Source organism: Muntiacus reevesi, chromosome 3, assembly GCF_963930625.1.
Source record: "Muntiacus reevesi chromosome 3, mMunRee1.1, whole genome shotgun sequence".
Lineage (NCBI taxonomy): Eukaryota > Metazoa > Chordata > Mammalia > Artiodactyla > Cervidae > Muntiacus > Muntiacus reevesi.
The window spans coordinates 94,834,170-94,860,863 of NC_089251.1; the positions used below are offsets into that span (position 1 = coordinate 94,834,170).

General features: G+C 47.5%; 1 protein-coding gene across 3 annotated transcripts in view; it reads right to left on the reverse strand.

The window, feature by feature from the left end:
• IL1R2 (interleukin 1 receptor type 2) overlaps window positions 1-24,647 on the reverse strand; it is a 40,408-nt gene extending 15,761 nt beyond the window's left edge. The window contains exons 1-4 of one of the 3 annotated variants that reach the window (XM_065929702.1): window positions 24,449-24,647; window positions 5,401-5,528; window positions 4,196-4,454; window positions 2,042-2,222 (exon numbers count right to left, since the gene is read on the reverse strand). In XM_065929702.1, coding sequence (XP_065785774.1) covers window positions 2,042-2,222; window positions 4,196-4,454; window positions 5,401-5,528; window positions 24,449-24,462 — 582 coding nt within the window. In that variant the 5' untranslated portion in view covers window positions 24,463-24,647. Of the gene's footprint in view, window positions 1-2,041; window positions 2,223-4,195; window positions 4,455-5,400; window positions 5,529-14,550; window positions 14,908-24,448 lie in introns of those variants that run through there. The other 2 variants (XM_065929701.1, XM_065929703.1) reach the window with 2 other exon arrangements.
• Window positions 24,648-26,694: the final 2,047 nt, after the last annotated feature.

The following is a 26,694-nucleotide window of genomic DNA, read 5'->3' on the forward strand; positions in this document are numbered from 1 at the left end:
TAAGAGATCCTCTAATGGGCGGACTAATTCATAAGAACTGGTTACTTACTGGGTTCACTAAAAAGGTCATTCAGCTTTTGCCATGCCATCCTATACAAAAAAAAAAAAAACTGAACGGACTTTTTGGCCAACTCAATATTTTCTCTGAAAATCATTTAAAAGTTTCCAATATTAAGTAAGATAGGTGTTAGCTCTTCTCTAAATTTTTGGTAGAATTCAGCTGTGAAGCCATCTGGTCCTGGGCTTTTGTTTGCTGGAAGATTTCTGATTACAGTTTCGATTTCCTTGCTTGTGATGGCTCTGTTAAGATCTTCTATTTCTTCCTGGTTCAGTTTTGGAAAGTTATACTTTTCTAAGAATTTGTCCATTTCATCCAAGTTGTCCATTTTATTGGCATAGAGCTGCTGGTAGTAGTCTCTTATGATCCTTTGTATTTCAGTGTTGTCTGTTGTGATCTCACCCTTTTCATTTCTTATTTTGTTAATTTGGTTCTTCTCTCTTTGTTTCTTAATGAGTCTTGCTAATGGTTTGTCAATTTTGTTTATTTTTTCAAAAAACCAGCTTTTAGCTTTGTTGATTTTTGCTATGGTCTCTTTAGTTTCTTTTGCATTTATTTCTGCCCTAATTTTTAAGATTTCTTTCCTTCTGCTAACCCTGGGGTTCTTCATTTCTTCCTTCTCTAATTGCTTTAGGTGTAGAGTTAGGTTATTTATTTGGCTTTTTTCTTGTTTCTTGATGTGCGCCTGTAATGCTATGAACCTTCCCCTTAGCACTGCTTTTACAGTGTCCCATAGGTTTTGGGTTGTTGTGTTTTCATTTTCATTTATTTCTATACATACTTTGATTTCTTTTTTTGATTTCTTCTATGATTTGTTGGTTATTCAGAAGCGTGTTATTTAGCCTCCATATGTTGGAATTTTTAACAATTTTTTTGACATACTACACTATTTTGTAGTTAGAATGCTTGTCCGGTAGTCAACCTTTTTTTTTTTTTTTTACTAAAGTGTTCATTTCTATCCATTTTTAAACAAGTAACCATACTTTTCAGTATCAATTCCCAGTCTATATCAGGGGTCAGCAAAATTTTTTCTGTAAAAAGCCAGAAAGTAAATATTTTAGGCCTATGATCCACATGTCTTCTGTCCAACCATTCGACTCAGCTGCTGCTGCCCCATAAAAAGAGAAAGAAACGAGAATGCCTCAGCAAAACATTACTTATAGACACTGAGATGTGAGTTTTATATCATTTTCACAGGTCATGAAATATTAGTCTTCTTTTAATTTTTTAAATCATTTAAAAACGTTAAAACTATTCTTAACTGGATAGTTAACATCCAAAACTGAGTAGCAGCTAATATTTAAAATGGATGATAACAAGGACCGACTGCAGGGCGCAGGGAACTCTGCTCGATGTCACGTGGCGGCCTGTGTGGGCGGGGAGTTTGGGGGAGAGTGGATAGATGTACATATATGGCTGAGTCCCTTGGCTGCCCGCCTGCAACTATCACAACGTTAATTAAATATACTCCAATACAAAAGAAAAAGTTAAAAAACAAACAGCAGAGGGGCAGCTCACTGGACCACAGCTGCCTTTTGCCCACCCCTGGTCTACACAAGGGAGCTGACAACAGTGTTTATCGAGCAAGACAGGAAGTTGTGTTTACACCAATATTTACGCCTTTAACCCAAAGGTTAATTTTCATGTGCTTTTATAAAAACTCTATTAACACGTGTATAAAGTTGTTAAACAGTTCTTTCTAAATTTCTATAGACCCAGCATAGAGTAAAAAGCTATTTTCTTCAGTTTTTATTTATTCTGCATTCATTTCACACTCTGTCTTTCCAAATCACTATCCAAGGATGCTTACTCCTCAAGCCTTATAAAGATGTATAGAATATACTAATCATGACCCTTTTAAAAATCACAGGTTAAAAAGCAGAAATAGAAAAGTAAACATATTGCCTTCAGAATAGGCATTTTATATCTTTTCTATGGCTCTTCAAACATGCATTCATTAAATGGCAATTTTCACAGATGTACCTTGTACCACTGAATCTTCACGTCAGCTTTGTTGTCGATGAATTCGCTCAGATCAGGACAAACCAGTAGCCCAGAGGCTGACAAGGGTATAATTTGGGGGTAGAAGATGAGCGGCACAGAGGCTTCTGTCTTCTCGAAAACCCTGAGCTCGACGGACATTTTGTCACAGTAAGAGGCATTTCTGATTTAAAAGGGGAGAAAAGAATACTAAATGGCAAGGCAAAATGAAAGTAAAACTAAATGAAATTAAGAATAACTTCCCCAATCTCAGTGAATAATTCATTCTGTACTTTTCTCATTAGTATTGTAGCATTTCTGTCCCTAGTCCTTTTGAACCTTTGGGGGGCAAAAAAAGTACCATGTCATAATTGTCAGATAGGAATGGTGATGTATTCTGCATGTTTCTCAAAGGACCCTTCACAAGCCTGCTTTCAAGGCCATTAAGGTCACTAAGAAGAAATTCCAGTTTCCTAGTGGAGAGGGAAATGGCACCCCACTCCAGTATTCTTGCCTGGAGAATCCTGTGGACAGAGGAGCCCAGCGGGCTATAGTCCATGGGGATGCCAAGAGTCGGACACGACTGAAGCGACTTAGCACGCGTACACAAGAAACTCCAAGCCCTCTTCGAAGGGGTCTACACCCTCCCAGGTTCTGGGGTGCTTCAGCACAGCCCCAACACGCTCCAAATTCCCAGCCCAGGAAACCTTGTCCAGATGGAGACTGTTTCCCAAGAGCCACTGTTTCCATAGGAAGAATATCCCCTTTACTTCTCTTGGAAATCATGTATCAACTGAAATCAAATATCTGAAAACTTAAGATCTTTGGATAAGATCTGTGAAGTCTTTTTTTCAATACTGCATGGGGGAAATGAACTTGGTAAGTTTGTTTGGGTTTTATTTTTTTGGTTGGTCTAACAATAATCTCAATATCATCCTTCTATCAAGACCGTGGAACTGAGGAAAAGGCAGAGGCCAAATGGTGATATTAATAGAAACAGAATTGGAAGGTTTCAATGGACACATAGACTGTTGATACTATGTATAAAATAGACAGTTGATGGGAACACGCCGCAGAGCATCGGGAACCTACTCAATGCCATGCGGTGGCCTGCACGGGGAGAATCCAGAAGGGAGTGGGTATGGCGCAGGCACAGCTGATTCACTCTTCTGGGCAGCAGGAACGGACGCAACTCTGCAAACTGCGCTGGTTGCTCTCATGGCCAACTCTTCGCCACCCTTTGAACTAGAGTCTGCCAGGCTCCCCTGTCCATGGGGTTCTTCAGGCAAGAACACTGGAGTGGGTTGCCATTTCCTCCTCCAGGGGATCTTCCCGACCCAGGAATCGAACCTGCATCTCCTGTGTCTCCTGTACTACAGGCAGATGCTTTACCCACTGAGCCATCGGAGAAGCCCTAAAGCAACTACACTCCAATTAAAACTTAAAAACAAATAAAAATAAATTCAGCTGAATATTAACTTTTTTTAAAAAAAGGTTAAAATGGTAAATGTAATATTATCCTTGTGTTACCACAATTAAAGAGGAAAAAAAGTAGCAGGACAAAAAAGGGGGAACTAAGTCCCATGCCAGGAGCTGTGGGTTCCAGCCTCAGCTCCACACCCGCCACCCGGGAGAACTTTATGGATTTGGCTCTCCCCGCCCCAACAAGCATTTGTGTTAACTTCTCCCTAAAGTCTCTCCCAGGTCTCCAGGTCGACTCGGGGTTCTGCATGTACTCCCTAAGTCCTTGTGGATTCAGCAGCGAACAACATAAACCACGCTCCTATGCTCTGGAGTGTATGTTCTAATGGAGTAGACGAATCCTTAAATACATAAAACCAGTACATGCGTGTCAGATGAAGACAAAGAACTTCAGGTTCAGGAGAGAGAGGGACAGGAATCCTGCTCTAGACAAAGTCACCAGGGGCATCCTCTTCAAAGAGGTGACACTTAAAGACCCCAGCAAGGGGAGACAGGGCGCCGTGAGGATGTCTGGGACGGGCTCCTGGGTAGGAGGTATTGCGGGAACAGTGAGGCAGACGTAAAGTAGGTTCCCACCTGTGGGCTGCATTTGGAAGGCCAGGCTGTTATACACGCCATGCAAGCATCCGCTGTGGAAGAGCGCCCCTCCCCGCTTCTTGTCCCCAAGGGGCTGACCTGACAGTGCAGATGTAGGTGCCGGAGTCTGCCTGGGAGGCTGGCACGATCCAGAGAGCTCCGTCTTGGACCCACACGCGCGACTCTTCTTCCCCTGGGACCGCCACAGCGGAGTCATTTCTATGCCACGTCACGTTGACATGGGCGCTGGTGGACTCCCAGTGGAGCACCTGGGGGCACCTCATGACCAAAGGCTCCCCTTCTACCATGAACCTTGTTTTGGGGTGCCTGCCATGAAATCGGCAGCTTCCTGCGGCCACTGAAGGACAGAAAATCCACGGTCAGGTTTTGGGGTCTCTCCGGGGACACCATGTGCCCTGACGATGTGGGGTCCCACCAACAAATCTGAGAGCTCACAACGCTCTCAAAGCTCCCAGATAATGCCATTAGGGCTGCTAACAAGTTCCATCCACATTTTGTGGGAAAAGTTAAATTAGGTTCACAAGATAACAAAAAAATTTTGGTCTTTTTTAAGAATTTTTTTTTTTTTTAATGTGGACCAGTTCTAAAGTCTTTACTGAATTTGTTACAATACTGTCTCTGCTTTATGTTTTGGATTTTTGGCTGCGGGGCATGTGGGATTTTAGCTCCCTGACCAGGGACCAAACGCACAGCCCTTGAATTGGAAGGCAAGGTCTTAACCTTACTGGACCACCAGAAGTCTCAAGTTTGGTCTTATTTTTGACTTGATGACACCTGGTCATTCAAGGTCGATATTGATTGAGTTCAGCTTAGTTCCAACACATTGTATGGTAAAAATCCAAAAGCACCTTTTATCAAGTGTAAAAGCATGGTCTCTTTGGTTTGTTCCTTTGGCAGGAATGACTGACGCCCACAGCAAACTCATCCACCAGAGGAGACTGGCAAGAGAAACCTCTTGTCTCCTACCAAAGCACAGATGGTCACACCTGGCTTCTCGATAACAACAAAATCTCCCTAGATAAGCAACTCCTATCCCCAGGTGGCTCAGTGGTAAAGAATACGCCTGCCAATGCAGGAGACCTGGGTTTGATCCCTGGGTCAAGAAGATCCCCTGGAGAAGGAAATGGCAACCCACTCCAGTATTCTGGTCTGGGAAATCCCATGGACAGAGAAGCCTGGTGGGTTACAGTCTATGGGGTTGCAAAGAGTCAGCTTAATGACTAAACAACAACATCCCCAGAGAAGCTGCAGGCAAGCCCCTCCAGCTGAGAGTCACTACTTACCCATGCGCTCCTCAGACTGCACAGCGAAGGTGAACACACCCATTATCAATACGGACAAGAGGAACATGGCTCCCAGAAGCTTCTGGAGGACACAGGGAGGGGAGACTGCCAGTCCTGCCCAGCTGGGCCTAGAGGAGGAGACAGACAGGGCGGCGGTCACCAGGCACCACCAACACCAAAAGGGAGGACCCCATGAGGATGGTCCTGGGCTGGTTTCTGGAGCGTTTACCTGACAACAGAAACCTTTTAGCCTAGATTTTTTTTTTTAAACAAGAAAACTCAAAATTTTTTGAATCTGTTCTTCCTCTCTGGCAATTTTCGCTGGAAATAGGAGTTTTGTATCCTAAGTCTCTCCGTCTCCTGAAACATGCCTTAGCACTCCCTGCTCTTCGGCCCAAGAGGTTCTTTCCTCACCTAAGGCCACTGCTAGTGTCTTGGCTCAAACATCACTCTTCACGAGGTCCTCCCTGGCCTTCCCGTATAATTGCACCCACCTCTGCCCCAACACTCCATCTTTCCTTTCCAGCTCTCCTGCTCTCTTGACATTTGTCATCAACTATGTCTCTTCTCACCTGCATGTAAGCTGCAGGTGCTCGGGACGCTAATTCATTTTGTTCAGAGCTGCTTCCTAATTCCTATCTGTTGGGAATGAGTGAATGAGTCACAAAGTCAAAAGGCCCTCATATTTAACTTGTCGGAGAACTTTTGCTATAGGCCCTATGGATTAACTCTTATTTTACACACAATTCTGACATAACCTGAGGAATTCTATATAACCTGTGGTCTAGAGCAACCCAGAGGAAAAAGCAAAATGAGGGCCAAAAACTGAATATTTTACACAAATTCACGAAGCGTTCCTCCCCATCAACCTCCCCAAAGCTGGAGTATCAGATGCCCCCTGTACTTCCCTCCGGCCCCCCAGCACCCCCCCCATGTGACCCCCACACTTCCCCCCCGGGCCATCTGCATCTGCCCCAGCCCCTCTCACGCTCTATCATGGTTGCCTCTTGTATCACTAGCCACTGCCCCAACAATGCTGCTAGGCAGGCAGCCCCAAACCAATGCCACAGAACACCAGTCTTCCATTCTCGCTCACAGGACTGTGGGTGAGATCGAGGTTGGCCGACCTAGATTAGGCTGGGATAGGCTCGGCTCTGAGCTTCAGGTGGGACCCAAGTCCGCTCCATGGATGTCTCACTCTCCTCGGACCAGTGACTTTCTGGGAGGTGATGTTCTCATGTGATGGCAAAACATAAACAACGTGGGCAAAAGCACGCGAGGCCTTGCTTGCTCAGAGCTAGCTCACTCTTGTTGGCCCACATTCCCTTGGCCAAAGCCAGACACGTGGCCAGACGTGCCATCTGTGGGGCAGGTAAACACCCCCGCCTGTAGAGGGAGGAGTTACCCCAGGAGGGAATGAAGTGGGCGCCATCAGGCCTTGGACCACACCTGTGGATCCCAGGGGTGGGACAGACGAGGACATAACACTCAGCAGCTCAGTGTCCAACTCTTTGCGACCCTCTGGATTGTAGCCCGTCAGGCTCCTATGTCCATGGGATTCTCCAGGCAAGAAAACTGGAGTGAGTAGCCATGCCCTCCCTCAAGGGATCTTCCCAACCCAGGGGAAGGTCGAGCCCACATCTCCTGCACTGGCAGGCAGATTCTTTACCAGGGGGCCGCCTGGGAAGCCCACGAGGATAGAGGCTCCACATTATTCAGTTTTCAGGGACTACACGGCGCCCACTCCCAGAAAGTACCAGGGAACGTGTCCAACTGAAAGTCTGCTAGGGAACTGGGAGTGATGAATGAATCCAGATAGAAACATCCTTGCCAGCACCCACCTTCATATTCTTGAAGGAGTTTGGCTTGTTCCCCATTACTGGCACAGATGGCATTCAGAACGGCTCGCAGTAAACCCAGCTGGCTCTTAACTTGCCAGGGCAGTGTTGGCAGACAGAGGAAGTAACCCTTGAACTCTAGAAACCTCCCCCACCTCATGCAACCACCAGAAGATGGGGGCTCAGAGCTGTGTCCTGAGCACCCCTACTGGTGACAGGTGGTGACAGGGAGGGCCTGAACTTTCCCCTTAGCTGGGTGTCCACTCTGGGCTGTCTCACCCTCAGCTCTTCCTGCTTCTACTCCTGTAACTTCACCTCTAACCCCACCCAAGGTTCACCAGGCCATTTACTTAGCATAAAGCTCACCCCAACATTGACCATGTTGCTTTATCCTCTTTGGACAGGGACTTCCCTGGTGGTTCAGATGGTAGGGAATCTGCCTGCAATGGGGGAGACCCAGGTTCGATCCCTGGGTCAGGAAGATCCCCTGGAGAAGGAAATGGCAACCCACTCCAGTATTCTTACCTGGAAAATCCCATAGAGAGAGGAGCCTGGCAGGCTACACTGAAGGGGTTACAAAGAGTCAGACACAGCTGAGTGACTAACACACGCAGCTAATCACATCCTAGGTGTACTGGTCCTAGCCAGACTCATGAGATCTCTGGTGAGGACTGGAAGAAATAGGAGTTAAACACACATACAATCAATACCAGTAGTCATGTATGGACGTGAGAGCTGGACCATAAAGAAGGCTGAGCACTGAAGAATTGATGCTTTTGAACTGTGGAGCTAGAGAAGACTCTTGAGAATCCCCTTGGACAGCAAGGAGATCAAACCAGTCAATCCTAAAGGAATGCAACCCTAAATATTTTTTGAAAGAACTGATGCTGAAACTGAAGCTTCAATGGTTTGGCCACCTGATGTGAAGAGCCGACTCATTAGAAAAGACCTTGATGTTGGGAAAGATTGAGGGCATGAGGAGAACAGGGTGACAGGATGAGATGGTTGGATGGCATCATTGATTCAATGGACATGAGTTTGAGCAAACTCCGGGAGATGGTGAAGGACAGGGGATCCTTGTGTGCTGCAGTCCATGGGGTGGCAAAGAGTCAGATACAACTTCGTGATTGAACAACAACAATCAATACCACACATCTGAATAAATGAATGAAGTCAAAGACATTGACACAGGGACCAGGGGACTGGAGACAGTTGCTGTGCTAAATACTGAGTGTTTATTCTTTTGTTTTGCGCCTGTGATGTGAACATCATGCCAAATCCATGGACGCTAAAGTAGAAGAGATTAAAGAGGTGAAGTAACTTGGCCAATATCTCACAGCTAGTACATGGGGTTGATGTTTAAACCCAGCATAGGTGATTCCAAAGCGCTTAGTCTTCAGAAACAAAGTTTCTGTGACAGATGCTAACTTCCTTCTCCGGTGCCTGCTTCCCCAATAACAGAAAGCCCCCTGACTCTTAACTGAGCACCTCCCATCCCACACAAAGACTACATTTCCCAGCTTCTCTTGCAACTAGGGAGTAGCCACATGATAAAATCTGGGCCAATGAAATATAAGTGGAAACGTATGCTCCTCCCGGACGTCAACTTAAAAGTGTCCGAAAAACTTAAAAGTCTCAGCTTCAAAGTCAGCCTTGCTGCCAGCTCAGTGTGGATATAGTGGCTGGATGGGGCCACGTGCAGACCGTGTGCAGAAGGAGTCTGCTCCTCGGTGCCTTCATGGAGCTGCCCCCACCCCGACCCCGACTGCCCTCTTTGTTCAGGCTTCCTGTCACTCCTATCTTGAACCCCTAATATCAAGGAGCTCAGGGAAGGAGCCCCACAGGGATCTGTCACACTTAACATTCTCACTGCTCTTCTATCTGAGACCTGACTCTTAAAACGTTTCTGCCCATTGACTGTAAGAAGTCATCTCAACTCTCCTCAGATGAAAGCACCCCCAAGGCTCAGGCTTAGCCTCCTCTGATGGGGAGAAGGTTTGTAACTATTTAAAAGTCACTCTGACCCCAACAGTCAGGCTGCGTCCACTCTGGGGTGGCTGCTTGCTGAAGCCTTGGAGCTGGGAGGGGATCCAAGAAATATAGTGCCATCACTTTCTTTTCAGGCGATGAACGTGAGACAGACAACCCTCCTCTCAAAACCACATCTGGTGGGGGTGAGGAGCAGAGCTGACACAAGGACACCCTGTTCCAGGGGAACGAAATTCTACACTGTTGCTCTCCTCCCAGACCAGCCCCTGCCCATCCACCTAGTGCCACCCCCAGACCCCCGCCTGCACCCCCAGCCCCACCTGGGCCACAGATCCCCTCCTGGGCCCCCAGCGCCACCGAGGCTCCCCAACCCCTGGCCTGGACCCCCAGACCCGCCTGGGCCCCCAGCCGAAGGCAGCTGTCTCCAGTCCTCTCTGTGGACTCTGGCAAAACAGCAGCTGCCCTGTGACCTCTCCAGGAAGTGGCTTCAGACAATTAAGCCACAAACACATAGCAGTGATCATTTTCAATCATCTAAACCTCAGAAGCAGGCTGGAACCAGAGCTGCCGCGGTGTGGGAAACATCAGTTTTTGGCAGCCTCGAGGAAGAAGAATTCATTTTGCAGCAAAATGCTGTTTTCCTGTCCTACTTTCTTTAAATGTGTCTTTAAATTACAGGCAATTTGACATTTCTGCTTGAATCTGAGATGACCTTCTTACTGGAAGAAAGAAATTATAAAGGCATTCTGTTCCAAGTATTTGAGTTACAATTCTAGCTTTATTTTTTTTTTTCTTCTGTCAAATGACCTGTTTTGCTGAACTCAGTGTAAAAGTAGAGAGGAATAGGAGGCAAAGCAGGGCCAGGCTCAGAAAGTGACCAAAAATGTGGGGAAAATTGAAAAAAGAAAATGAATGAAGTAAGGTGGAAACTGCTGATGGTTCAGCCTAAGCCAGGGGTGCCCAGGCGGGGGAAGGGGCGGGAAGGAGGGGGAGGCCTGAGCAGCGTCCACCACGGGCCCCTGAGGCCCAGGTGACTGTCCCCACCCGTGACCCTGGGCCTGACTCCTGCTCAAGGATGGACATGCAGCCTACACGTGTGCAGGTGTTCACTTCACCTTTTACTTTAATTCTGAACAATTCCAACAGACTAACAAGTTGCAGAACATGATGTGTACTAAAAAGTATAACACTGGTATGTATCTTACCTTGTTATTATCGTTTAGTTGCTCAGTCCTGTCTGACTCTTTGAAAGCCCACAGACTGTAGCCCACCAGGCTTATCCGTCCATGGGTTTCTCCAGGCAAGAATACTGGAGTGGGTTGCCGCTGCCTTCTCCAGGGGATCTTCCTGACCCAGGAATCGAACCTGTGTCTCCTGTGTCTCCTGCGTTGGTGGGTGGTTCTTTACCACTGAGCCACTGGGAGGCCCAATGTATCTTACCCAGAGTCACCAATTTTGGTTTATTCTCATCTTCTCTCTTTGTCTTCTGTCTGTCTCTCCTTCTGGGCCCCCCATGACCGCTCATGACCTCTGTGCTGCTCAAAAACTTAGATCCAAATACTTTTCATTTTGCTTCAGCTTTTAATTTAGAAAAAATTTCCAAGCTTAATTTTGATGTAAATATTAATTTCCCATAGTTTTCAAAAGTGGGGCCTGGGCCCCAAAACCCTGGCTGGATCCCCAGCCCTGTTTGAACCCACCTGGGCCACACACACACACACACACAATTTCCCCTGAACACCCTGGCTGGAACCTCAGCCCTGTTTGGACCCACCTGGGCCACACACACACACACACACACATACACACAATTTCCCCTGAACACCTGAAAGTTTATTGAGAGTAAATAAGCAAACGTCAGCTCCAGAGATAAATCTTCAGGCATTTAAAAGGAGCAAACATTTTATTCTCTAGTATATTTGAGTATCTCTCTTAATTCATCTAGAAGATGAAACTTTTCTTTATTTCTACCTTTACCTTGTTCCCGGAAGGTTTTAAGCCACTATGAGTGGCTTCCATCTATGAGTCAGGAAGTACAGTCATCCAAAACACAAAAATGAGGTGACAGATCTTGACTATCAGTGAAGTCAAATAGCTCTCCAGCCTCACACCTCCCACTGAGTCACATCCAGTATGCAAAATAGATTCCTAAAAATCTAAACAGGGTGTTTCAGGCATGTGACACAAAACCCCCTGAAACCTATGGGGAAATAAATATTTACATCAAAATTAAGCTTGGAAAAGCAATTATTAATTCAATGTTGAAGCCAAATAAAAAGTATTTGGAACTAAGTCTCTTGGAAGCACAGAATGTTAGGCATTTGAGATTCTCTAACTTCAGACACAGAGAAATAAAAGACAGGTTTGAGGCAGACAAACGTGTTGGTTCAGAGCAGAATCCTTGAGAGATGTCCACACACTACTTTTGTCCTGTAGAAAAGAGAGGCTAGCATTTCCCTCCCTTCTGGAATGAAGGGATTCGGAGCAGGACAGTGGGATGGCTTCAGGTCTGCGTGGCTGCGTCACTGGCAAGTCTTGACCCTAATGGGGTCAAGGGGACAGATGCGCTAACGGGAAGCCAGGGCACAGGAAGACCCATCTTTGGCAGAACCAGCCGCTGGGCCACATTGGGCGGAATCTCAAAGGGGAGAACCCGGTAAGGCTGAGACTCAGCTCCACCATGGGCTACACACTCTCTTTTATTTTACTGTCTACCAGTAAGTACCTTTCGCTCTAAAATCACCCTTTCCCAATGAATTTATCTACAAAGCAGAAGGAGAGTTACAGTTGGAGAAAACAAACTTATGGCCACCAGGGGGTAAAGAAGGGTGGAGGGATAAGTTTGGAAATTGGGACTGACAAATTCACACCACTACATATAAAACAGAAAACCAACAAGGACCTGCTGTACAGCGCAGGGAACTCTACTCAATACTGTGTAATGACCTATATGGGAAAAGAATCTAAAAAACAAAAAGGAGCAAATATATGTACATACATAACTGATTCACTGTGCTGTACATCTGAAACTAACACAGCATTATAAATCAACTATACTCCAATAAAAAAATTTTTAACAAAAATAAATTTTAAAAGTTAAATAAAAAAATAAATAAAATCACTCTTCCCCTGTCAAACTTTTTGAACTTTGACCAACTTCTGCCCCAGGAACCATTAACCAAGAGATTCAGCAAATGAGCCCAGCTCATCCTGCCACTCAAACACTGCACTCATGGGTTTCACTCCCAGCAAGCCGCAGTCGTTCAGGGCCCTTGGGGGTTCTGGACCAGCAAGCAAAGACACTTCCTTCCTCCCGCATCAGCCCCTCCCACAGGCCAACCCTCAACAAGCCCTCCTCTAGCTCAGAATAGTCACCTGTAGTCACCCAGCAGGACAGACATGGAAGCTGGGCCCCTGAGGCCCTTGGCACCCACAGTACAAACCCACCAGGCTTCAAATTCTCCCAGCCCAAGGTTTGTGTAAAAGGGGTTCGGTACTCTGAACAACTCCACAGAGCAAAACCCATGGGTCTGGTAAGAGTGAGTCATCCCCACTGTCAACATTAACAATGGAAACAGACTCAGGTACACTGAGCAGGTATCCCAAGGCCAGAGAGCTAATGGACTGATGCAGCAGGAGGCAAACCTGAATCTACACGGTCCTCATCCCTGGGACTGGATCTCAGCTCTGTGGAAGCACCTGGCGCTGGAGGGGGTTCCAGGAGCCACCAAACTTAGCAGCCCACCTACACAGTCTTCCCAAACAGCATCCTCCACAGGTGGCCACGCTGGCACCTTGTAAGACGGACACTTCCAGAAAGAACTCATCATCAGAAACATCTGTCATTTCAGGATGCAGGCTTGCCTATCCCTAAGCTCCACCCAACGGCCAGATTCCAATCTGGGGGCAGCTCAGAAGTCCTTCTGTGTCTTCCAAGAGCCTTGAGGGTCAGGGAAAGGTGACTAGATGGTTCAAAGAGAAGTAGAGAAGAGGTTGTTCATTCGCTAAGCTGTGTCCAATTCTTTGCGCCCCCATGAACTGCAGCACGCCAGACCTCCCTGACCCTCACCATCTCCCAGAGTTCACCCAAGTTGACATCCACTGAATTGGTGATGCCATCCAACCATCTCATCCTCTGCTGCCCTCTTCTCCTTTTGTCTTCAATCTTTCCCAGCATCAGGGTCTTTTCCAATGAGTGCGGTTCTTTGCATCATGCAGCCAAAGTATTGGAGCTTCAACTTCAGTATCAGTCCTTCTAATGAATACTCTGGGTTGATTCCCTTTAGGATCGACAGGTTGGATCTCCTTGCAGTCTAAGGGACTCTCAAGAGTCTTCTTCAGCACCACATTTCAAAAGCATCAGTTCTTCTTTATGCTCAGCCTTCTTTATGATCCAACTCTCACATCCATACATGACTACTGGAAAGACCATAATTTTGACTATATGGACCTTTGTCAGCAAAGTAATGTCTTTGCTTTTTAATATGCTATCTAGATTTGTCATAGCCTAGATTTAGAGAAGAGGCAGCTAATCAGAAAAAGAGGGAGGGCTGACAGAGGAAAACACACCCACAAAGATGCAGCAGCTGATTGCCCAACAGCAGAGAAGAAAAACTACTAAGATGAGAGCAAGAACCAAACAGCACAACAGAGCCCCGTGAGAGCGAATGCTAACATCCCCCTCCACCTCTCCATGTTTCCTGAAAGTGTCCAGGTGTTCCAGCACAAAACAGCTGGTGTCTGTATGATTTTCCCTGAATCATGAAGAACAGTTTAAATCTCGCTCTCAGTCATTAAGAAGAATGATATAATGCCATTTGCAGCAACATGGATGGACCCAGAGATTGTCTTACTGAGTGAGGTAAGTCAGGCAGAGAAGGAGAAATCTCATATGACTCCTTATTGATGAATCTAAAAAGAAATGATACAAATGAATCTATTTTCTCTGGACCTTCTTTCTCAAGATTAGGAGGTGCATTATGCATGTGGTGGGGATAACAGCGAATTATCTTCCAGTGTATTTCCCTTCCCATTTCCTCTGAGTCTTCAGCCACTATGCCCCTCCAAAAAGGGGAAGACCAAAGGCTTGCTTGGTAAGGAGGGCAGGAAGTGAACATAACATAGGGGGTGTCCAAGTTGGGAAAATGGGTTCTGCCCCTACTTTCAGGCTCAAAATCTGAGTGCAGAGGGACAGCTCTGCTTTCCCACGGGGTCCCTCGAGGAATTCCCACCAGGGTAAAGTAGGGAGCCCTGATCACGACGGCAGCACCCAGGGAGGATGGAGACATTGCATGTTAAGGTGGAGGGAGGCAGGGTTAGTTACCTGTGAGTCTCAGTTCTTTGCTGATGGAGAGGAAATAGAGCTCCCCCTGTGCTTCCAGTGGAAAACTGGGGCAAGCTGAGATCTGAGCTGATATGGGGCTGCCGTGATGAAGGACAAGATGACCTAGAGGCTGCGGGACACTCAGTCCATAACGAGCAGGACGGCCGATTATGAAAACATGTCCTTGCGAACATGTGTGCTAACCTGCTTCAGTCATGTCTGACTCTTCGCAACCCCATGGACTGTAGCCTGCCAGGCTCCTCTGTCTGTAGGACTCTACTGGCAAGAACACTGGAGTGGGTTGCCATGCCCTCCTCCAAGGGATCTTCCCAACTCAGGGATCGAACCCATGACTCTTCTGTCTTCTGCATTGGCGGGCAGGTTCTTACCACTAGTGCCACCTGGGAAACCCAGAAACATGTCCTTACCAGTTAGGAAATAACCACGTCCTTAAGCCCTGAGCTCTCCACACTCTGCCTTTCCAGGGAGGCTCCCCTGAGATCCTCATGGTCCAAAGCCTAGTGCAGCACCCGCTCTGACGGATCGGTGCTCCTGCCCTGCTGGTTGGTACATGTTTCGGGTATCCCCTGCACAGTTAGCCAGTCTAAGCCAGGGGGAAAACAAGCCCATGGCTGGGGCACAGAAGTCCATGGAGCCACCAAGGGCACAGTGGGGCCATGTCAGCCGGTGCATTGGCTCTGACTCCCAGGAAGGACCAGACCCCAGGTTTCCCAGCCACGAACTTCAGCGGGAGATGTAGGCGGACACTGTGTGACCAGCCAGGCCCAGGAACATCTTCATGGAAGCCAGTGAGGAGCCCCCGGGCCAGCAGATGGGGACCAGCTGCCCTCCCCATCACATCCTGGGGACACAGCTTCCCCAGTTCTCAGACTCCGGTCTTGGCGAGAAGTAGGTGGCAAGTTCAGAAATTCTAAGACTGAGCATCTACCCAAAGCGTTAGTTGCTCAGTCGTGTCTGACTTCTTGCAGCCCCATGGACTGCAGCCCACCAGGCCCCTCTGTCCATGGGGTTTCCTGGGCAAGAATACTGGAGGGGGTTGCCATTTCCTTCTCCAGGGGATCTTTCCGACCCAGAGATCGAACCTGGGTCTCCTGTACTGCAGGCAGATTCTACGACATCTGAGCCATATACCCAAAAGAGACTGAATAAAACCCAGAGAGGCAGAGTTGGGCCAACCTAGACCAGAATAACATGAACTGGCAGCTTAAATTCCCCTTTACTCATTAATAGGAGTGAGAAATGGAGGGTTTCCTGCCATATCAGTAAACAAGGATGTCACAGTCATCAGCGATCCCAGCCCTCCAGGGCACTCAGAAAGAAGAACACCCTCATGCCCTGGCAACCATCAGGGATCAGTCACTCTCTACAGTCAGCCCTGAAGAACTCAGGATGTGAAAAAAACACAGGATGCTGGGTGTGTGTTTTGAGATGCATATGAAAGGAATGATTTCAATGAGCCCAGACTCTTGCATCTTCCCATACACAGGTGGGCACTAAATTCCTTAATTTGAGATTGGTTTTCTATAATTCGCAAAAATACTTTAGATGTTCAGACTACCTACCCTTCATTGCAAACTCTTATACAACCTAACTCCTCCCCACCACCTCCTCAGAGTAATTCTCTTAGGGTTACTTGAGTTGCTGTCTCCCAGGCCTGAAGTCCTAAAAAATTCCCATCAAATAAAACATAGCTCTCAACTTTTAGGTTGTGACTATTTTTTAAGTTGACAGGAGCCTCAGGAGCCAAATGAGATTCTTATTAGAAAAGTTATTAAAAGCTCATTTTTGTGACATCAGCTTGCAGTGAGTACAAATATTTACCACCATACATATATTTTAGAAATATTTCCTCCCCAAGTTATTAAGCTGTCAGAACAGAGGAGATTTTTCTTTTTATGCTTCAAAAGATCATCTCTTACTCACTGGAAACTATGCCCACCCAGAATGGCTTGTCCCCTAAGGGTCACAGAAGGCATAATTTTCTCCAGCCTTGTGCCCAGCACAGACAAGAGAGCAGGTGAAAATCAAGCCAAAAAAAACCAATCACGCTAGGAAAAGCAAACGATTCTGGTCTATTGGGTGTGGGGAAAGTCCTTGGCACAAGAATCCCCAGTCATCAGCCTGAAGACAGCCCAGAACTACATGGATTTTCCACCAACCCAGGAAGTCCCACCAAGAAACTCTGTGCTCTCCTCTGGGGCCAGAGGGAGAGTTTCTGTTGCAGGGAAAAGGAAAAAAGAGGAATGAGTTTTTCTTTTCTTTCCTGAGACCGAAGAAGATAAAGAGAAAAGAGAGCAGGCCTGGCCACTCTGAGTTTTTACTCTAATTGTTCCTAATCTGTTGTCTGTAACTAGGTTTGCTCTCCTGCCCCCAACTCACATTTTGCACCTATCATCCTGTATCTGGCGCTCACCTTCACAGCCCTCTCCCCACGGATCCCCCTTGTAGTTTTTCTCTTTTTTACATAACAGAAAGAAGGCCCAGGACAACACTCAAAAGGCTACAGACCCAACTACCAGGCTACCAGACGGCCGGACTCACCCTAACAGACCACCTGATGCCAGCCCATGCTGTTTTTAAAACAATGCAAGAGAAAGAATGCAGGATCCTTACACCTTCGTTCCTCATCACCTAGCCCTGACTGTGAGGCCTCATCTAATATAAGCCCCCAGATTCCTCATGGAAGGGGGGCAGAGTTCTTGAGGCAAGAGCCTACCGTGTTCTCCCCCTCTGCCGGCCGAGGATCGAAGCTGCCTTTCTATTTCCTCCAAACTCTCTGGGTTTTTTATCCCACTTCGGCGGGCAGAGAAAGCCAAGATTTTGGTGGCATTCCCTTTACACACACGTGCTCCCTCTGGCTTCTCCCAGGCGGCCAGGGCAGCCAGATCCATCCCTGGTGTGAGCCGAGCATCCTGAAGCTGAGCTATCTGAAATCCTGCCTCCTCTCTGGCAACACAGGGGTTGATAGACTTGGGTTCCCAACATCTGGACCAGTGCTACCTTGAGGTGCACAAGGAATTTCATTTCACTGTACCCTTCACGTTAGGCATGATCACAGAATTGGTCATCATAAGAAGGAGTGGGAAGGACATGGGTCACCCCCAGGAGTTTTCTTTCTGGTGCCCCTCTCCCCAGCACTCTCTTCTACCACTGTGAACCCTGAGCCCTTGCTGCTCGATGGTGGCCCCCTAGGATAGCCAGGACACCCTGATAGGAGGCTGAGGTTTACTTCTATCCATGGGTCCATCCCCTTGTTCCTGTCTGTTTTCCCTTTGGTCATGTAAAGATGTGAGAGTTGGACCATCAAAAGAGCTGAGTGCCCAAGAATTGATGCTTTCAAGTTGTGGTGCAAGAGAAGACTCTTGAGAGTCCTTTGGACAGCAAGGAGATCAAACCAGTCAATCCTAAAGTAAATAAACCCTGAATATTCATTGGGAGGACTGATGCTGAAGCTCCAATACTTTGGCCACCTAGGTGAAGAGCCAACTCATTGGAAAAGACCCTGATGCTGGGAAAGATTGAGGGCAGGAGAAGGGGGTGACAGAGGATGAGATGTTTGGATGGCATCACTGACTCAATGGCTATGAGTTTGAGCAAACTCAGGGAGACAGTGAAGGACAGGGAAGCCTGGTGTGCTGCAGTCCATTGGGACGCAAAGAGTTGGACACAACTTGGCAACTGAACAACAACAAATAGAAACACCGATTTTCCACCCCAGCACTTGCGTTGAGATAATATGAAGCCTACTGGTTGTCTACAAAAGTTATCTTTAGGCACAGCAATCCAAAAGAAGAATGAGGACATTGTATTTGCTTTCTATTGCCCTGGAGCAAAAGACCACAGACTCACTGCCGTGAAACCAGGCCCCATTACGAGCTGAGCGTCACTGTGGGTCTGCCTGCTCAGATAGATTCTGTCCAGGGTCCCAGAGTGAAATGAAAGCCGCTCAGCCATGCCCGACTCTTTGCGACCCCATGGACTATACAGTCCATGGAATCCTTCAGGCCAGAATACTGGAGTGGGTCACCTTTCCCTTCTCCAGGGGATCTTCCCAACCCAGGGATCAAACCCAGGTCTCCAACATTACAAGCGGATTCTTTACCAGCTGAGTCACAAGGGAAGCCCCACAGATTGATATCAAAGCTTGGGATCCCGGCCCACTTGCCTGGGGCTGTTGGCAGAATTCAGTTCCTTGCAACTGTACAGCTGGGGTCCCCACTTTCTTGCCGGCTGTCAGACCAGGCCACTCTCAGCAACTAGAGCCCGCTGCTGCTTCCTGCCCCGGGGCCCTCTCCTCAACAGGACAGTTGTTTCCTCAGGGCCAAAGGACAATCTCAGTTCTACTTCACATCTCTCTCACCTCTGGACTCTGACCCCTAGATCTTCTTTTAAAGAACTAAGGGCTTCCCAGGTGGTCCAGTGGCCAAGAATTCACCCACCAGTGCAGGGGACACGAGTCCAATCCCTGGTCTGGGAGGAACCGACAGGCTGCAGGGCAGCTAAATCCGTGAACCACAGCTACCTAAGCCCACACTCCATAGAGCCCATGCTCGGCACCAGGAGGAGCCACCGCAATCAGAAGCCCACACACCTCAGCTGGAGAGGGCCCCCACTCACCGCAACTAGAGAACGTCCATTTGCAGCAACAAAAACCCAGCACAGCCAAAAATGATAAATAAATAAAATCCTAATAAATAAATAAAGAGTCCAACTGGTTGTGCCAGGCTGGTCTTCCATTTGATTAATTTCAAGTCAACTGGCTGTAGACCTAAAATACACCTGCAAAATTCCCTCGCCTTCACTGCATATGGTCCCCTAATCGTGGGAAAGCCGTTCCATAATGTTTGGATAACCCACTCTCATTCAAGGGGAGGGGCTTACACAAAGCATGATCAGTGAGGGGTGTCTGAGAATTCTGCCAACCACAGACAGTTAAGAAAACATTCTGATGACTATTAGCTCTAGAAAATTTAGGGCACATCCAAAGCCATACGTTAACTTCCTTGCTCCCAGATAAGAAAACTTTGTCTCAAATATTCTAAAGCCTTCCTACTCAAGGTGTGGTCCCTGGACCAGCATCATGGACATGCATCACTTATGAGAAATGCAAAACCTCTCCCCACCCCAGACCTAGGGAACCAGAATTGGCTGCGCTTTACCAAGATTCTCATGTGATTTGAGAAGCATTGATATTTAGGCCTGGCTTACCCTTAAATAGGGGCTTCCGTGGTGGCTCAGAGGTTAAAGCATCTGCCTGGAATACGGGAGACCCAGGTTCGCTTCCTGAATTGATAAGATCCCCTGGAGAAGGAAATGGCAATCCACTCCAGTACTCTTGCCTGGAGGCTACAGTCCATGGGGTCACAAAGAGTCGGACACGACTGAGCGACTTCACTTCTTTCTATCCTTAAATAAAGTAGGCAGATACCCACAGGAATTAAGAGCAGAGATAATGTTAAGTCCCTGTGCCTCTGATCATGCCAGCCCTCTCAGAGTAGTTTTTGAAATTTTGAGGTCAGTACCTCATAATCTAACAATGAGGATGGTGATAACAACTAACATTTTTTTTATTGAACATCCACCATGTGCCAGGCACTGGGCGAAGTCTTGACATGTATGATTTCTTTTAATGTTCTCAGTACTTTACAAACTAGATATTATTATTTTCCTTTTAGAGGTAAAGACATTGAGACTTACAGATGTTAAATAACACCTCCAAGGAAATACAAATAGAAGTGGTGGGCCCAGGATTTGGTCCTCGTCCCTTCAACTTAAGGGTGATGTGATCTGATTGTCACCAGGTGTCAAAGCTACACTGGGAATCACAGACTGGGGGTCAGAGGCCTGTTCAACATGTGGGTGTGTATCTTCCAGTCAGAGTGGTGGCGCTGTCTTACATTAAATGTCTTTCCAAGGGACAGACTCATTGCAGTGGGTCACAGGCCCTGTCATTCACAACCTCACAGACTTGACTTGCTTCCTGGCCCCTGAACACACTCACGCTAGCAATCCCCAATTAAGCCCAAGCACTCTTAAATTTCCTCTTGACATGTCATGAAAAATTCGAGTGAAGTGGGTACTTTCCAAAAACATTTTTAAAATAACAAAAGAACCCCTGCTCTCTAATCCATCCATTTCATCAGATGAATGAAACATCCAGAAACATAGTTATATGTCCAAGTCACGTAGCAAGATAATATCCCAGTTGTAAACTGGGCTCTTTGGGCCCACAATCAAGTGCCATGATAACAGACCTCCTGTGTTTAGGAAATTATTTATGTTTCATGTGAGGTTCTTAACTCAAGTATGCTCCAGAAATGTTTCGATGGAGTTCCACACAGATTCTCAGATTTCTCTCGCTTCATGCTTCTGGTGAATCAAATGCCCTTTTATCTAATGAGAGTCAATCAGATACATAACAGGTTCAGAACCCAGGTGCTGAAGGGAGACTTAGATGGTTTTGAAAAAAGAAATGTAATTTTTTCCCATCTCAGTTCACAGACTCCCAGAATTCTAAGACCCTTCAGTGGACCCCATATTAAGAAGACCTCCTCTGGGACTTCTCTAGTGGGCCAGGGGGTAAGACTCCATGCCCCCCAGTGCAGAGGGTCTGGATTTGATCCCTGGTCAGGGATCCAACATGTCACAACTAAGAGTTCATACGCTGCAGCTAAAGAGCTCACATGCCACAACTAAGGCCTGATGCAGTCAAATAAATAAATATTAAAGAAAAAGAAGTCCCTAAACAGTTTATAAAAGTGTGGCAGTGAGGAACTCACCAGGTAGAACAGAGCAGTGGATATCAACCTTGACTACACATCAGAATTGCCTGGAATGCTTTAAAAACCAAAGATGCCTGAACCCCACCCCTCAAAGTTCCTGATGTAGTTGGTCCCAGGTACAGAGAGTTTTTACAGCTCTCCAGGTGATTTTAATGCTCAACCAGAGCTAAAACACTGAAGCAGGTATTCTGAGACGCTAGAGGATCAACACCATCCTCATCACTATTTTTCCTGTGACCCCATCAACTGGAAACTTCCGTATCCCTTTCATCTTTTCGCTGTCCTTTTTCTCCCTCCTTCAAGCAATACGCCTTCATGAGTGGGGAACAAAATGGAGAGGAAACGGAGGTCTGGTTTCAGCCACTGATATACTCACTTGTTCCAGCTGATTCGCCTCTGGGCATGAGATCTCTTAACCTCCTAAGAAAGTGGCTCTCCAGGTCCCCAGACCAGCCGCCCCAGCACCACCTGCTGACTCAGGGGCAGCACGGGTGCTCAGCCCCCTCCCTCCCCTGCTCCTACTGAATCCAAAGCCCTGAGTGGGCTCCGCCATCATTTTAATAACGTCCTTCAGGTGATGCTGAAGCAAGCTCAAGTTTGAGAACCTCTTGTCAAAGTCACTGTCCTGATCAAGTATCCCCCATGTACAGAGCAGGTGCTGGACACATAAAAAGACCACCTGGGGCTTCTTTGATAGTCTAGTGACTAAGAATGTGCCTTGCAACACAGGGTTCAATCCCTGGTCGGGGAAGATCGCACATGCCGTGTAGCAACTAAGCCCGTGCGCCAAAACCACTGAGCCTGTGCACTAGAGCGTGGACGTTGCAACTGCTGAAGCCTGTGTGCACAGTCCGTGCCCCACAACGAGAAGCCACTGCAACGAGAAGCCTTCATACTGCAACAAAAAGTAGCCCCTACCCACCACAGGTAGAGAAAGCCTGCGTGCGGCAACCAAGATCCAGCACAGACAAACATAGTAAATCTTAAAAAGACCACCTGAAGCTGAACTGCATGCTTGCACTGCTTCAGCTGTGCCATCACTAGATGCCACCTCTGCCATCCTAGCTCTGAGCACTCCTGCCCACGCAGGTGTTGACTGTCAAACAGCCTGGCTTTGAGGGGCTGGCGGGAGTAGAGACTTTGGGGGGAGAGGGGGAAGGCCAGCTGGCAGCATGCGAAAGGGGGGTCCCAGACCAGCTGGGAACAAATGGGGCAGTGACTTTCTTCACAGCCCCCTGCCCATTAGGATAACCAGACAGGTTTAAAAGTGGGAAATACAATTAAAATGGACAAGGCTGTCATGAGGTTTGCAGGAAGATACCCCTTCTATGATGTGTGTGGGAGGAGCCCCCTCCCCACCCCTGCCTTGTTTGGAAGGCAGTGCTCAGGGAAGGGAGAACTGGGGTGTGGAGGGACACCCCATCACCCCACCGCAGACAGCAAGACTCCGAAGGGCAGGTCAGTCAATGGCCTCAGTTTACCAGAAACTCAGAAGGATGACAAGCCCTGACCCGGGATCACACAGCATTAGAGGCAGAGTGGGGCTAGGGGCTCCCAAGGGAGCTGGGAGCCAGGGAGAGGACAGGCTTCCAAAGCGGAGTTTGGATTTGAGGAGGACAGTTAACACAGAAAACATTCAGATAGCGCCCCCCTGTGCCTGGCACTGCACCAAAACTCCATGTGGGTTGGATTCATTTACTCTGCTGGGCTTCCCAGGTGGCACTAGTGTAAAGAACCCACCTGCCAATGCAGGAGATGTTAGAGATGCAGGTTTAATCCCTGGGTTGGGAAGATCCCCTAAAGGAGGAAATGGTAACCCACTCCAGTATTCCTGCCTGGAGAATCCCATGGACAGAGGAAGCCTGGCAGGCTACAGTCCTCAGAGTTGCAAAAGAGTCGGACACAACTGAAGCAACTAGCATGAATGCACGCATCCTCACCACTAGCATTACGATTTACAGGTGGGGACAAGCAGGAGCCAGAAGGGTAAAAATAAATCGTGTGGGTTACTTAATGATAATTGATGGTAAAAATGACTTTTTAGAAAATCATGCCCAGTTTTATCGTTACATCACAGGAATAAAGCAAGGGATAAAGGTAAGCTTAACGTTTCTTGACTGCGGATTACTGGGAGCTGCTGGCCATTGGGTGGACCATCTCTTTTGATGGTACTCCTGATTCACTCAAGTACAGGGTTTATAAAAGACAATTACCCCATGGCTGATTCATGTCAATGTATGGCAAAAACCACTACAATATTGTAAAGTAATTAGCCTCCAACTAATAAAAATAAATAGGAAAAAAAAAAAGACAGTTACCAGAGGAACATACACATGATGTCACACAGTTATAACAAGAACAGCCAGACTTGAACCTGGGCCCTTCAGCCTCTGGGACTGGCACTTAACCACACTCTGCCTGCTGCTCTTCCAAGGCGGTCAGGAGGTTTGGGGCTCAGCCAACCCAAAGATCCCAGATGTTAGAAAAGTTACTCATACTTCAGAAAAGAAAGCATCCCGTGATCCTTCCAAAGAGGAAAGCCTCTAAGCTCATTGTAAGTCCCAGAGGCACAGCCTCCCCTGAGCCAGAGACAGACCCTCTCAGCCATTCCTCTCCCCTTCCTGATTGCATGGCAGTTTTGCCTGTCACTCCAATCACAGAGACAGTGAAGAATCTGCCTGCAATGCAGGAGACCTAGGATCGATCCCTGGGTCAGGAAGAGCTCCTGGAGAAGGGAATGGCTACCCACTCCAGTATTCTTGCCTGGAGAATCCCATGGACAGAGAAGCCTGGCAGGCTACAGCCCAAGGGGTTGCAAAAGAGTCAGACAGGGCTGAGCGACTTTCACTCACTCCCTCCAATCATAGAAAGTCCTTGGAAACCCTCTGATCCAGCCCCTTTCTTGACAGATAGAGAAACTGAAACCTCAAAAGGTCCAGGTCCCCTTCCCATGGGTGGGGAAGGTCACAGAGAGAGGGGAGCCACCTGGAGGAGGCCTCTGCAGTCTAGAGACATCAGGGAAGCTTTCTGAGGTTCCCTGGAGAAATGATGGAGCCCAGATGCCCTGACTCCCAGATCAAACCCACCCCCCTTACCTGCAGCTCTGCATTGCTCACCTGGAGCTTGTCTTCTGGGAAGGCTGCCAGGCCTTTCACCTTCAGTGGAAGCTCAGCGGTCGGGCAGGAATTTATATCCTCGTTGTCCAGGGATTTCCCAATCAGGCTCACGTCCCTCCCCTGACTGGGTGGCTGTGAACACACCTTTTCCCTTCTCACTGAGAGCGCCGTCAGAGCTGCAGCTCTGGGTGTGTGATCACTCAAATGGGGAAGTGGCCAAGGGGACTCTGTGTAAGTTTCCCTATTTTTTGTGACTCGCTAAAACTTGCATACTTCCAGCTGTGAGGTGATTTTTAAAGGGATGTGTATTTTGCCCGGCCACAGTCCTGTTCAAGAGGAAAAAGAGGACTTTGGAACTTTAACCAGGGACAGAGTTGCTGTTTCCCCCATGAAGTCCTTCTGGGGGTAGGAGAATCCCTGCCCCCAGTCTTATGTAATGTTTAAATGTTAGTGAAGGAAGAAGGTGGTTTTTTTCCAAATATTTATCAGAGTTTGTGGAATTTGGCTGAGTAATCTGTACCCTGGAGGCGGAAATTCATGTCTGTGCAAGACAGATGGCAATCACTCTCCCCTTAGGAGCAGTCCCTGGAGCTAGAAAGGATGGAGTCCCGGGGAGAGGATGAGCTTGGACCCAGGCTGGTGCTGATGGAATGGAAAGGAAGGACACATTTCCAAATGTCTTTAAAAAATCCCTGTTACTATCCTAACAGATACTTTCTGTCGGATTTATTCAGATACTGATATTCTTAAAGGTGAAAATGCAGAAACAGAAACCCTTGTAGAGAAATCTTAGGAATTTCATACCCAGAGCAAGTGCTTCAGAGTCAAAAGCTCCCACTGACCCTAGTTTTATTCTTCTGCTGACAAGGAAGGTAGGGCTTCCCTGGTGGCTCGGTGGTAAAGAATCTGCCTGACAATGCGGGAGATGAGAGTTTGATCCCTGGGTTGGGAAGATTCTGCTGGAAAAGGAAATGGAAACCCACTCCAGTATTCTTGTTTGGTAAGTCCCAAGGACAGAGGAGTCTGACAGGCTACAGTCCATGGGGTCTCATAAGAGTTGGACATGACTTAGTGACTGACAACAACAAGGAAGGCAATTCTTGGGGGTCTCAACTCAGATGGGTAAATAAAATCTGAGAAAAACACAATGTTGGAGCAAGATGGAGACTTAGAGATGGTCAAATCCACCCTCCAGTTTAGAACAAACTGAGGTCCAGGCATACAGGGGTACACAGGTGAGCTTACTGGATTAACTTAGTGTTTGTATAACTTCATGATGAGGTTCTTATGGAAGCTGTCTGTGTGACATGCTCAGTCATGTCTGACTCTGTGACCCCATGGACTGTAGCCCGCCAGGTTCCTCTGTCCATGGGATTTCCCAGGCAAGAATGTTGGAGTGTTGCCATTTCCTTCTCCAGGGGATCCTCCCAACCCAAGAATCGAACTTGGGTCTCCGGGAGCTGGGAATACCCACCAAAAGAACTTATTAGGCAAAGAGTAAATGTGACACTTTATCCCTGTTTAATCTTTTTCCAAGGACCAGTTGAAGGGGGAATACTTGTTTCTGTCCCATAACTTTAACATGGTAAGATCAAAAAGTATGCTATAAATTTGCGGTCCAGCCAAAGCAGTTCCGAGGGTTCACAGGTAAACCTCAGCAGGTAAATCTCAGCAAACACCATCAGCATCCCAGGATGAAGGCACGTTGATCACTGAATTCTCTCCTTACTGTGACTGTGGTCAGCCAAACACAGGAGTCCAGCTGACCTGCCTCTTGGGGATCCTTGTCACTCAATAGGACAGGGCAGTCCACGTAAATAGCGCCCAAGAGAGGAAGTGAAATCACGCCATGCACCTTTGGCCATGTTGAAGGGTAACTGCTTATCTTACGATCCATAAAGAGGAATTTACACAACCTCAGTTTTTTCTATGGGAAACCTTGATCCTCAAGCCACAAGAATTGTTTGAATAGTCCTTTTAAAAAACTAATGCTTCAGGGAACTCCCTGGCAGTCTGGTGGTTAAGGGGCTTCCCTGGTGGCTCAGAAGGTAAAGAATCCACGTGACTCCAGGTTTCCACTGCAGGGGAAGACAAGCTCAGTCCGTGGTTGGGAAAGTAAGATCCTGCATGCCTTGTGGCCAAAAATTAAAAAAAAAAAAAAAATCTAATGCCTCAGACTCACAGCCATCCAAGCCAGACTGCACGGGCCTGCAGCAATGCAGGTT